This window comes from Corapipo altera, unplaced genomic scaffold (assembly GCF_003945725.1).
Source record: "Corapipo altera isolate COAL_440 unplaced genomic scaffold, ASM394572v1 23, whole genome shotgun sequence".
Lineage (NCBI taxonomy): Eukaryota > Metazoa > Chordata > Aves > Passeriformes > Pipridae > Corapipo > Corapipo altera.
The window spans coordinates 12,992,305-13,006,467 of NW_020884878.1; the positions used below are offsets into that span (position 1 = coordinate 12,992,305).

General features: G+C 35.9%; 1 protein-coding gene across 4 annotated transcripts in view; it reads left to right on the top strand.

Annotated features, from left to right (window-relative positions):
• The window catches only part of EML5 (EMAP like 5), a 112,868-nt gene that overhangs the window by 14,203 nt on the left and 84,502 nt on the right, over positions 1 to 14,163 (top strand). For all 4 annotated transcript variants that reach the window (XM_027637921.1, XM_027637922.1, XM_027637923.1 and 1 more), the window contains exons 2-4: positions 6,288 to 6,447; positions 10,514 to 10,612; positions 11,168 to 11,236. In XM_027637921.1, coding sequence (XP_027493722.1) covers positions 6,288 to 6,447; positions 10,514 to 10,612; positions 11,168 to 11,236 — 328 coding nt within the window. The remainder of the gene's footprint in view (positions 1 to 6,287; positions 6,448 to 10,513; positions 10,613 to 11,167; positions 11,237 to 14,163) is intronic.

Consider the following 14,163-nt stretch of genomic DNA (forward strand, 5'->3'; position numbering starts at 1 on the left):
ATCCAAAATAACCTTTTTCTCAAAAGAAATTTTTGAAATGGTCTTGGCTAAGTAATTTTAACTGTGGGAATTTTTTGTCATTCAGTTTCCCTTTCTAGCCTGAATTTTGTTACAAAATTTATTTGAAATTAATTCTGTTCTGATTTTATAACCATAATTGTCTCAATTTTCCCATAATTAAGTGGCTACAGCATGATAATCTTTACTGAAGTAGTTTCTTAGCTTGTAAACTGTTTAGAATGGGAAATCAGTGTTTCCACCTTGATTTTAGACTGCCTTGGTTTGTCAGTCTATGATAGGTTTGTATGCTTTTCACTGTATGTGAAGGACTGCTTTCTAACGTTGTGACTGACAAATCCTAACCAAATGGTTTAATGGTGCTTGCTGATTTGTTAAGGGATCTCTTTCAGGTCATCAGATCTAATGACCCAAAGGAGCTGAATAGCTGGACTGCCTCCCTCCTAAGTTACTGAGAACTGATTGCACTGCCTCTTCTCTTCACAGATCTTGTGCTTCTGGTTTTTTTTTCCTTTTTTTTTGGCCTCCTTTTTTTTATCTTACTGCTAGTTTGTCAGTTTAATTATTTAAACCTTTATAAGATATAAACTTAAGTCCGTGCATTGTCTTATGAGGAAAGAAGGAAGCTGGATATTTTTTGAGATGGGATTCCATTCCTTGGTAACTTACCTTCAGGCTTTAGTATGTCACATTATTGTACCACCAGTTATCAGAAGCAATCAGAATTGCTTCTTTCATATGATTAGTTAATAAAGGATAACAGGACATTATTTGTCTCCAAACCATTCTGGAGTGTATGATATTTCTAATTTTTATGTGAGAAGATTTTTTAACTAAGAGCATGCAAGTAATTTTGCTGTCTTCTTTTTCAAGGGGCATATTAGAAAAGAAATTTTTTCCTCAGACTGTAAAAACCTGGTGATTAAAGTGTCAAGATCATGTAGAATTTGTAAAAAACCACCAACCTCACTCAGTTAAACCACGAGGTCTCCCGTTGGCACTGGCAAAATCATTCATATTTGGAAAGAAGAGGAATATCTTTATTTTTAATCATTTTTTTATGAATGGTTACTCTTACTAGAAAACTGAAGCCAATCCCTTCCAGAGCAGTGGAGGACATGACTAAGGTCAAATGCACATCTGTATAAAGGAGCGTATAGTCCCCATAATCTCTTTCCTCACTTCTCATATTGGGTGAGTTGGGAACTTCACATCGGTGTTGCTGTACTCACTGTTTCACTCTTTGAAGCTCATCTGGGCTTCCCTCTCTCCCTCCACCTTGGATTTAGGAGCAGATGGGAACCCAAAGCAATCTTTAGGATTCTCTAGGTTGTTTATAAATGTTTCTCATTAACAAAAAAACATTCAGATCCAAGAGGGGAAAATATGGAATGGTAATGAGATAAACTGCAGCTGGGAATAATCAATGTACAGTTTTAATTCACCCTCCATGTCTCCAGTTCAGACTCTCTTACTTTGAAGTTGGATGCTTTTGCAATTTAAGAATCTTCAGAAAGCTATATTTGACATTATTGGTGCTGTTATGGAAGACCCATAAGTGATGCTCTATGATGAATACTGCTTTGTTTTGTCTATGGGAAGTAAGTGTGCTCTGACTTGATCTGTTTAAGCCTTTGATGAGAGATGTTTGCTGATTACAGCTCTTTCTGCTCTAGAAACTTAAATAGTATGACAGAAATGGTTTGTAGTTTCCCCTGTTACTCTTTCTGGGGTAATGTGAATAAATGACAGCAAACAAAAAAATATTCTCAACTGAATGTAAAATTCTGTAAACATACAATGAAAATGTTTTGCTGTATTGACACATAGAAACAATTTGACAATTGAAATTAACTAATAATTAATAGATATCTGAGATGCTGTTATTTTACTGCAACATTCTTCTGTGCATTTTTACTGGTGCCCTACTTTTATGAAGCTCAGGAGTAGTCACATGAATATATTCTTGGATTTTCATCCAATATTGTTGCTAAGGAAACATCATCTTTAATACTGTATCCTTGTCTGCAGCTTGTCTGTATTAATCAATGCCTGTTAACGCTCAACACAAACCAAATAAAGATGAAAAAAAAGCGCTTAATTTCTTTTATTATAAAGTAGTTTATTATTGACTATTCTCCTTCAGGATCCCCTGCCACTACAAACCTCACACAAATTGTGGGGTCTTGTCCATGACTCTGGTCTCATCCCAAACAGACACAGCATGGACAGGTTTTTTTTTTTTTTTTCCCCACAGGCTGCCATTAATATTTAATATAATAATCTATCATAGGTATTGTACAGTGCATGGATCTGGTCAAAATGGTAGGAAATTCTTACATATTGCTGTAAAAGGGAGAAAGAACCTTTTCTGTATGAATTAAAAAGAGGGACTTGAATGCACCAAAGTGAGAAACATATCCCTTTTCAGTATACTGTTTAAACTCTAGCTGTATTTTCAGCCCAATTTGAATATCTATCTAGGAAAAGACCTGTCATTCAGTCATATCAGTGGAAATCTCAGTTCATTACAAGTCCAGCTATTTGGCTTTGTTGCAATAGTGACAGGCAGGTTTTTTGAATTTTCTGCTTCTGAATTCTTTCAAGAAGTACCAAATTTTATAGCCAATTTCAAAATTAATTTGACTTAGCAGTTTATTAGCCTAATACCTGCTTTGTTTCATGATAATGTTTGCTTTTTGGACATGTTGTTTGGACATGTTTGGACATATCTGCCTCTTCTGAGACACTGCATTAGATCTAACATCTGTTATTGAGAAGCCTAGGTCAGAAAGGCCAGAGGTAAATAAGAAGTCCTGAAGAACTTGTGTCATTAGGGATATCTGTTTCCTTTTTTGGACAAGCAGCAATATCTCATTCATCAGCTTAGCCATCCCACAAGGAAGAGGAAAGAAATCAGGCACCAGTTTAGAGTCTAGCTGTGTGGGCTAGATGCAAGCACGGTTTCAGCAGTGTAACTTGGATAGGTCATTACCAGGGCAGTAAAGGGAACTCCTCCTGAGTGCATAGCTTCTCATGCCACTAAGTAATCTCCTCCTTCTCCCTAGGAGAAAAAAATGTAAGAAAGTATTCCTGAGAGAGTCAGTGTAGTAAAGTCCACAGATCTCACAGTAACAGATTGGAAAGTTGCCTTAGGAGCTGAGCCACACTCATGCTTTTCTACCTGACCTCAGGAACTGTGGATGGATGGTAAGCAGCTACTTCAGATACCATCCCAATAGTTGTATGCTGTTAACACCTCAGTAGAGGTGTGTTGAAGATCTTACCTGAGGTATCCAGAGACAACTCCAACTCATTATTTGATCCTGTTAACTGCATCATGCCCATGAGTTAGTGTAGTCTTTGTATAGCAGATGTTCATGGTTACTTTCTTACTGTCGGTAATAGAAATAACAGTCCCTTGACTCTTTCCATTCTTCTGTTTTCCATCTGTTCTGATAGCCTGTGAGATAAAATACTTCCAAGTAGTACTTTAACCTATCTTTCACTCCTTGGTCTGTAGGAAATGGTGAGGAAAGGTATTTTCAGGTAAGTATTTCTTCAGCCTCTGCAAACTGCTCTTCTCCATGTTGGCATTTTTTTAAAAAAAGCTTGCTGTTTTAAAGTATTTATTGAACATTTGTTTTCTTCTACTGTCTAGAAAAGTTATTAGCAATTTATAATAGAGACTGAAGTGGTAAAGGAAGGACATTGGTAATTCTAAAGTGTTGTCTGTTGGGATTAAAATACAGGCTTTGGATCTTAATTTGAACTGCATTATCCCATAGCAAAGCAGAATTTGAGCTCAGTTGTCTAAGCCAGTATTTTGCATCATGATGTTGAAAGAACTAATACTATGATATTGCTATTAGTTTTTATTTTGTATTTATTAAATAGAAAGAGAGGAAGCATTCTCTATATTCACTTAATATTCTTCGAATGAAATTAGTTGGCACACTTGGGCTAGGACAAAGTTTTCCTGGCCCTTGGCAGTGCCTTTACTGTTGTCCCTTCCATCTCTGATTCATTGCATTTCTTGCTTCTGGTCTTTAGTTAAAAACATGATAAGCTAATTTTTGGTTGCTGTGAAGTGTTTTCTAAGGTGTAGTGTGGGGTTGCTTTTGGATGCATGTGTGTTCAAGGTGGTGCCTGATTGTTTTTCAAAGTTGCAACTGTGGAGTGCTTTTCACTTTTCTAAAAATGCACAGTGCACTAATAGCACAGCTAAGTACAGGATTGAAGAGGTCATGAATCAGACACGAGACTGCTGTGTTTTTTCTTTTTTCCTCTTAGCTTCTATCTCTCTTTCTTTTTTTCCTTTCCTTTTTTTTTTTTTCTTGGTTATTCTTTTCACTTCGTTTCTCAAATTTCTTTATTGCCCACGTGGTCTAATATCTTTCTTTCTGTGGTGCCATTGTAAAAATTAGATCATTCTGGATGAAGCATTTTCTTCCCCTCCAGATGCTTTTCCTTTTTCCCCATGAGTACACCATCTGCCTGTGCGTTCTCTGGGAGATGTGCAGGTGTTGGTCAGGACTAGGTGGCAGAACTGAAGTGAAATGTGGTAAGTTTTGCCTGCCAGCTCCTTTCTGCTTTATTTTTTAATTGCAAAGTTGCTCTGCCAAATAAAGAAGAAGGGAAAAACTAGAGAAACAACTCTGGAATTGAAGTGAAGCAAAGTGGGGAAATGTTGGTTGCTTGATCCTGGTCCTGAGCATAATGTGGAGTAGCAAAGGGCAGAAATTCCCATTAAAGAATTGAAAGGTTCAGAGGCTTTTTACCTTTTTAACTTTGAAGTTAAAAGTTCTTCTTAGAGTTGTGCATATGGAATTTGTCAAGTAATATCAACCAACTGAATTGCTGTATTAAACCAGAAAAAATGTAGAAGTGTATATACGGTAATATGACTTCATAAAATATTAAGCATCTTCTAATGTGTTTTTTTCTGGCTCTTTTTATATATAGAAAATGTATGCAACTTTTGAGTTAGATATTTATTTTTCTGGTAATTTCCTGATTAGCTTTAACCTTGCTATTTCTTCTATGTTTATAAACTCCCCTTGTCTCCACCCTTTGAACTTCCCTTATTGAAATCTGTGTTCAGGTGTAAGATCATCTTGGCTCAACCTTTCTCTTTTCCAAGTGACTTTGAGAAGATAAATACATTTACTATATGTTGTGAGTAGTTCTGTCCAGCAGTCTCTGAAGATCATTCATTACCCTGTGATTCATTAGGCTAAGAAATTTTTTAGGCAAATTAAACAGCAAACTTAGGAAATTTTGTCCTCCTGATTTACATATCGTATTTCTACATCATTTTGGACTGCTGTACTTAGTCTGTGTAGAATGTCATCAAGTAGCTTGTTTGGGTTTCTATTAGAATATATTCTTACCTTTCTGTATTATGAAAGCTGACTCTTCAGACCTCATGTCCTCCCTTGCAGCTTGCTTGCACAAACAAAATGAAGAACTATCTTGCTGACTAGCGTGCTTTCTAGCTTGTTCTCAGATTTGGAAAAACAGTTCTGGTGATCCTCAAGTGGACTTTGAAAATACAAAGCTTCCTATAGCTTTGAAATACAAGCTGTAAGAAAATTCTCTGCAATGTTAGAAAGGCAGAAAGTAGCTAGTTATTCAAAACCAACTGTTCCCGATTGTTCTACATTAAAATTAAGGCATTTAGGATAATCTTCATTGCTCCTCAGTGTAGTCATCTGAAGTGTAGTCGTTGCATCTAGTCTAAGCTAGTCATGCTTTGACTTGCTGTACAGTCAGTGGAGAGACAGCTTCAGAAGGCTATTCAGTCCTCTAATAAAAAGGGCATCAAATACTATATGGAATGAAATACTTTTGGAGATGCATTGATCCATACTCCATTGGTGATAGATATGTAGATAGTTAAACAATAACTTCTGTTGCCCATTGCTTGTGTTTTTAAATGTTAAGAAAGAGAAAGACAGGGAAAGTAAGTGTGCATGAAGATCTGACTTAATATAATAAATACTTTTGAAACAGAGGATTAATGGCTACTTTGTAATTAGTTTGAATTTAGAAGGCCTGAAGGTTTAAATTGAAGAAAGGGTGGTATGTACTATATTAAGGGAATTTTACAGCCGCTGTGGAACCTGTGATAATAAATGACTTGTTAATATTTACTATCAATGAGAAAATATTGTAAAATAATTTTTAAGGGAAAATATTAGTGCAACTAACTAGGTAAATATAAATGCATGTGCCATGCAAAAATGTTTTGTATCTTTTTTTGGCAGCCTTGCTTTGCACCCTGAACGTGTGTTGGTGGCAACAGGTCAAGTTGGAAAAGAACCGTACATCTGCGTGTGGGATTCATACACTGTGCAAACTGTGTCTGTTCTGAAAGACGTTCACACACATGGTATAGCTTGCTTGGCTTTTGATTTAGATGGTCAGGTATGTGATTAATATTCTTTTTTCAAACACTTGAATAAATATTTTATCTGTTAGGAATCTTGTCATGTAACTTTCCTTAAAAAAGAAAGTATATTGTCTCAAGTTTTATATGCTTATTCTCAAGTTGAGGAAAATAAAATTATATTACTAATGAATGACAAAGATTCACATTTGACAAGAAAAGTATAACTTCAAAAGAGTTTGAAATGAATATAAGGTGGTAGGGAGGTTCTTGTGGTCTGTGGACCACAACTCAGGGTCAGACCAAATGGTTGAAGATAGTGGACCCCCTATGCAGGGGCACGTCATGTGCACAGTGGTAGCAGTACCATTGTGTTACTCATCTTGGACTCTAAATATCTCTAGGCAGTATCCCTTTCTCTGTATGCACTGATGGCTCTCCACATTTTGGTTGATTGTTCAGGCTCATTTGTTCTGGATCGAAGAGTCAAGAAAAATGTTTTATTGGATTATAATTTTGTTACTTTAGAACATTCTCTGAGTAGTGAATTGGTTCTCAGAGCTGCTACCTATAATGGAGATTGTTTTTACCAGACCCTTGCTCCTGTGAGTAAAGAGGCTTTCTTGATTGATGTGTTAGAAATGGAAAATACACATTAGGTAGCAGCTGAAAAGGTATTAACTGTGAAAATCCTTTCTGCAGTTGTGCTTTCCTGGTCTATGAAACACTTTCCCTCCCACTCAGCCTTGCAATAGAATACTCAGATTTAGCTGTATTCTCAGTTCCTTTTGCTTGCTAAAAAGGTCAGTATAATTTAGCAAGTGGGGAATGTATTGTAGAGACCAGTTTCTATCATTAAGAGAATATCAAATGCAGCTCTATTGAACATGAACAGAGGAAAGCCTACTGATAGTTTGTTTCTGTTAAAACATGCTGTAATTGTTGTAGGGAATTTTAAAGTTTGTTGGAATGATCTACAGATTTTATCATTTAGGTTTCTCACTGTTTAGAAAGTCAACTCCTCGAGTCACCTTCTTCTTAGAACATTATTTCTCCTTCACTGTGATATCTTTTCTCTTGTCTGTGTAGACTCGTGTCACTTCCTCACATAAATGGCCGTAATAATTTAAGGTCAAGATGTATCAAATTAGGATTGAAGTCCCCTAATTTTTTTTGCATGCAGTTAGACATCCCCTGTGTGTATTGGAGGGTTTTGAAGGTAAATCTGTGATTTGTTCTAGGAGTACCCAGTACTGATTCTTGTGTCTACAGCCATAAATGGTCAGAATTTAGGCTGTCTGCTTTGCTCGGCATTTCAGTGTGATCACCTTTTTTGTTGCATTTGTTAGAATTTTGCTGTCTTGAAGGAAAGCTGAATACAGATTTTTCAAGACCTGCATCTCCAGAATTGTCTCCCTATGTGTGCTGGTTTAAAGGTAAACCGGCAGGGGAAATGAACCCAACTCAAAAGAGAGATTATAAGTCAGAATAACAATTTAATAAAATAATACAATAAATATGATTATACAGACAAACAATTGATTTTAACCCACAAAACTCAAATGTATAACCCAGCACCCTAGTGCATGAACAGAGTGGTGTTCGTTGGGCCCCCTGAGTCCAAAGTAAAAGGAGAGGGAAAAAACCTGTTGGTGAGAGTGCTGCTGCAGTCTGGTCAAGAGTGGTGGTTGCAGTCTGGTTGAAAAGTGGTGGTTGCAGTCCAGTTGAGAGTGGTGGTCTCAGTCTGGTTGGGAGTGGTGGTCACAGTCCTTCTCTGGATCCCACCAGTGGTTAAAAAAGTCCCAAGACTCCAAGATTATATATCCTCCGTTTCAGGCAGGAATGCCCAGTACCTCCCTCAGTGTGGGGAGTTCCACAGTGGGTGTGAGGACAGGAGCATCCTCCTGTCTCGCAGGCCTCTTAACACCCAGCTTATAGCCTGAGGATTCAGGGGTGCTCTGGGCAGATGGTATAAATGGTCTGTTGATAAGAGTTTCTGGGAAATGGCATGGAAGGCTATAGAATACAAGTTTTGGGTTACACCCATACAGTGATGAACTGGTCCCAGCTGTTCTAACTAGTACACTATGAAAATACTATAAACCACAAATCCAGTTCAGAAAGATCTGCAAAACACTTGTTTATATCTTGTCCGTCCTTTAAAGTCCAAATTTGTCAATCCTTAACCAGGTTGTTTTAGAGGTTTAATGTTTGATGTTAAATATACTTCTTTGGCATTATTTGGGTAAGGGTTAGGGTTTAGGGTAAGGGGTTAGGATTAGGGTGATGCAGCAATATACTAAAGTCACAACAAAAGCGATTGCAATATGGAGCACAAGAAAAACATGGTTCCTATTACTGATCTCTATAGGATTATAGTCACGATGCTGGACATCTCCACTGGGAAGGAATGTATGGATTGAAGTGAGATCAAGCCTTCTTCAAAGTTTATTTTATTAGTTGTTCAGGTTTTATCTTTCATATCGGGCTGTGCCACACACATGTTCTCCTTCTCACCGACACTGGTCTGGCACAGGAGGACATTATTTATTCTTTATTGTTCTTTGTTAGTCATGGGGAACCTGATGATTCACTGGTGCAACTGTGTTATCTAAACCCAAGGTTACCCTTCAGTCTCCCCGGTGTTGAGAGTTCAACTCACTTTATGATACTTTATTCTCCAAGCTTGCTGGTTTTTTTTTGCTCTTCTCTGAGGTCTACTTGAGTGTGGGTGTGCTCGTTAGAAACAAGATTTTCTAGTTCTTAGGACAACCAAGAACATTGTTTAATCTCCCTTTTCGAGAAGTCAGTGCCTGGAAAGGCTTCACCCACATTTTTATGATGGGTATGCAGTAATTGTAAAACTAGTCTGCATTTATACACTCGTTCTGTAGTAGGACTGGAATTGAACTATTTGGAAGCATAACTGGAGTTGAAACTGATGCTCCTTCCAACAATGTTTTCAAAAATGGAATAGAAAGGTTAGACTTTGCAGTATTAATAAATAAGAAGCATGGATAGAAATTGTATCTAACTTTTTTATTTTTCTTCTCATATTCTTGGATTTTTTCAGACAGTAAAGAAATTGGGAATAGCTTCCTGTCTTTGGGATTTACTTTTGGTTTTGCAAACTCACTTTGATAATCTCCATAGAAATTGAAAATAAATTTGTCTTTAATGTGTGTAGATATTAACTGCTGAACAGCGAAAAAACTTTGTCTAAAAGATTTGCAAAACTTTTATTTATCAACACTGAGGTATCACAATTCATGCATAAACTGAACAAAAATACTCAATTTTCTTTAAGAACCAAGCTCAAAATCACTCAGCTTCTTTTTATTCAATCCTGTTAGTCTTTCTGTTGAGAATTTCTATAGGAAAAATAAAATTTTGACTGGTTAACAGATGTGATAAAAGTGAAGACAAGACAGGCTGCAGAGCGTAGGAAGATCTCAAACTTTTATTTTTCTATATTTTTTTTTTAAAATTTTTTTGTCCTTCCTGGTTTTACAGTTTAACTGGTTTCAAACTCTTTCTGAGTATTAAAAACTTCATAAAGACAAATTGTATATTTGGGGTCTTGTTGGATTTTGTTTTGAGAAAGGATTCAGAAATAGTTAATCATACATGTCTTGAAGAATCAAGCAAAAGGCTTTTAATTGTTTATAATATTTTGTTTGTTTCCAAGAAGATTGAAGAAAATAATTTTTTTTGTATCTCTTGAACTTGTAATATAAATCATTAAATTCTTCAAGTTATATGCAATGAAACACATATAGTTTCATTAACTTCAGTGATTATTCATTTTTTACAAATGTCTCCTGGCTGTTCCTTGCCATGTGTGCTATATATAATTATGTACATTAAACATTATAAATCATAAATGCATTGTTATCTACAAAGATTTTCATGATCATGATGTAACTGAAAAGATGCATCTGTGGAAGCTTTTGCACAAGATGTAGGTTATGTTTTCTTCTATATCAAAATGTAGGTATTGCTTCTAACTTAAATATGTTAGGAAGTTTTTATCATTCATTCAAAATCATGATTCTATCTTTCATTAATATATTGATTTATTTGTTTACTTTGGACATTTTTTAGCGTTTGGTATCAGTTGGTTTGGATTCAAAAAACACAGTTTGTGTATGGGACTGGAGAAAAGGAAAATTGTTGTCAATGGCTCCTGGTCATACAGACAGAGTAAGTATAACTAAAGGATCTGAGTGTCAGAGTAATGTTAGCTTGTTAAACTATGTCCGTGTATGTCTAGAGCTATGTCTGAACAAAAAACATTTTGTATTTTAGAAATTGAATTTGCATAAAGTTTGGATATGTATTAAGATATATGAAGATATTAAGATATATGCATTTGTTTCTAAAATAAAATGCATAACTCAGCACTTATTTGTGTATGGTTTGTTGAGACTATAAGCATGTAGGAGAAGTGCAGAATTAATACACTTCCTAGACCCATATGGGAAATCAAAATAAAAATAATTGCTTAAATTTTTCTAGTCTGTAAATAAACCTTAATGTTGTTTTATCATGTGTTTTAATTATTCTAGGGAAAAAACCCAGAACTCACATGAGCTATACATTGCAATTTCAGTATTGAATGAGAGGATGAAAAAGTAATTCCAATAGATCCATTTAAAGCATTTCAGACTCTCTGTTAATTTGCTATAAGTTTTTACTGTTTACTGTCCCATGCTAGAAAAACCATCTTTGCTGACATCCTTGGGTTTTTTTATGCAGATATTTGATATTTCTTGGGATTTATACCAACCAAACAAGCTCGTCAGCTGTGGCGTAAAACACATCAAGGTAATGAAATAAATGTTAATTCATAAAATATTTAAGATGCAGTTATATATACTCTATAAAATATATAAAAATAGCATCTAAAAGGAATATATGATGATAATATGGAAAGTTATCTATGAGAATAAGTTTACTTTTTAGGAATGGTAATCATGGATCACACCTGACTACACTAGACATTTTATGAGATTTATATAGTTGAAAACAGACCCTCTCTGCTCAAAAGTTTGTGCCTTGACAAGAGGAAAGCAATAGGAATGAAACAGTTGTTAGTAGCACTCTATGGTTATAATATAACTTAAAATTTAGATTGTCTAAAACATGCTGTTTGAAATCCTTAGTAGCATAAGACAGGATGCACATGTTTAAGGTGAGTCCAGGTACTCAAGTTTCTGGTTCTTGAACAGTGAATGAATTGTTGCACTACAGAGGGGAAATGAGTTGAAAAACCTTTTCTTACCATTTGAGAGAGTACGGAGAGTAAGTGGAAGAGAAAGGAAAATGCTTGATCTTTCTTTTAATTCTTTTCCCAGCTGTTACTCATACCTTTATCATTTGGAACACTCTGTACCTGTTACAGGATTCATAATTTAGACAGTCCATGTCTTTTTCAAGCGTCCTTTGTTTGATCCATGTACCAACTACTGTGCAGAAAAAACTTCTTTTTCAGCTTTAACTCTGTGAGCAGGTTTATCAATGATTCACTGCCATGAACTATGGCTCCTAAAAAACATCCCTGCACTCTCCCAGGCAGTGTCTTCTGTTTTACCACATAACAGCAGTAGATGGCAGCTTGAAAGTTCTCTATTGCTCTTATGTGTAGTGTTCCCACAGTGGGGAAAATGTGTTGCTTTTTACACAATAAACTTTTAGATTAATATTTATTAGTGGTTTATGGGAAAAAGTCTTCAATGTGTTGGCTAGATTGCATAAGTCTGATTTGGCAGAGTGTTTAGCATGTCAGTTACATATTTCTATTAACTTGGTTAATAATGACCTTTTTTTTTACTTCAAGATCTAAGAGGACTTTTATGCCAATAGTGAGCTAATATTTGCCAGCAGTGATTTAGTATATTTAAGATGGCTCTGTGATGTCAAAACATATCTATTTAGATAAGTGAAAGTTCATTTGAACAACTTTTAAAGTTCTTTGAAGGCTTTTTAAATAGCAATAACATTTTAAGAATAATTGGTGTATCCTTTAAGAAAACATTAAGCAAAAATCTGAATTCTAGAGATTTATAGACATTTGGGTCAGGCAAGAGATTTTTGTTGATGAATATTTTTCTTAAACCATGCATTCTTCTTGTTCTTTCAGATATCAATAATTACTTTCATGTTTTCAGTACTATTATATTTTTCTCACATGATATTTTATACAAATTATAATACTACTTAAATTATGTAGATAATTCCAAGTGAACTGATACATTACCTACTTCCACATTGGAGCTAGGTGTTTGATTTATGCAACGGTTGTGTGGTTACTCCTCAAGCTACAACATAATCTATGTCCTGTAGTCTGGTTAAAAAAATGCTGGTGTCATGGTTTAACCCCAGCCAGCAGACAAGGCCCACGCAGCTACTTGCTCACTGCCCCACCAGTGGGATCAAAGAGAGAATTGGAAGGGTAAAAGCCAGAAAACTCATGGGTTGCGATAAAGATGGTTTGGTAGGGAAAGCAAAAGCCACACACACAAGCAAAGCAAAACAAGGAATTCATTTACAGTTTCCCATGGGCAGGCAGGTGTTCAGCCATCTCCAGGAGAGTTGGGCCCCATCACATGTAACAGTTACTTGGGAAGACAAACACCATCACTCCAAACCCTCCCTTCCTCCTTCTTCCTCCCAGCTTTATATACTGAGCATGATGTCATATGGTCTGGAATATCCCTTTGGTCAGTTTGGGTGACCTGTCCTGGCTGTCTCTTCTCCCAACCTCCCATGCACCCCCAGCCTCCTCACCAGCGTGGCAGTACAAAAAGCAGAAAAGGCCTTGACTCTGTGTAAGCCCTGCTCAGCAATAACAAAACCATCTCTTTATTTTTAATCCTGTGTTCAGCATAAATCCAAAACATAGCCCCATACTAGCCACTGTGAAGAAAATTAGCCACCTCAGCCAAAAACAGGACAACTAGTTAAGATGCAGGGATTTGTCTAATCAGCACATGGTTATTTCTGAATTACAATATTACTGGTACAAAAATCTGTTCATGTATGAACATATCAGTTCAATATTGAGCAATATCAGTTTATTGTAACTGCTTACATTATCTTGTATTAATTGAAGTCTCTGCTCAGAATTCTGAACTGATTATTAATAACGGAGTGACTTGCTGTGAAATACAGTTTCATAAACATGTATACAGAAAACATGCTGAGACAACATAAGAGTAACTTGTCAGCAGCAATGAAATAAATGCTTTCATGTACTGTACTGTATTACTTCAGCAGCTTCTTGATTTTTTACGTGCACATTTCCACGTTTGGACAGGAGAGTTTGAAATGAATATGCAAGTGTTTCTCTTTTGCAGAGATCTCAGAAACTACAGTGTGTATCATGATATTTAGTTGGCAAGTACTGTGCTCTGACAAGAGACTTTGCATGTCTTTAGTTTAGGAGTCATTAGTACATGTTGGGTCACCTAGGAGGAAATTCACCCTCGTGTGATTGCTGTAATCACATGCTAATGGTTTATTAGAAGGTTCTTAAAAATCTCCCCCTTAGATGGCTACTTTGTGTGATCAGGCGTTCTGATGAGAAATGATAAGTCAATAATTAAACCAGCTGTTTTCAAACAGAACAAATAGCAGCTTTATCAGAAATCTACATGCTTAGATGACATCTTTAAATGTCTAAAGTAACATAAAGTACAAATGCAGCATTTGCAATGCGGAAGACTTACGTCAAAGAAAGATACAAATTCCAT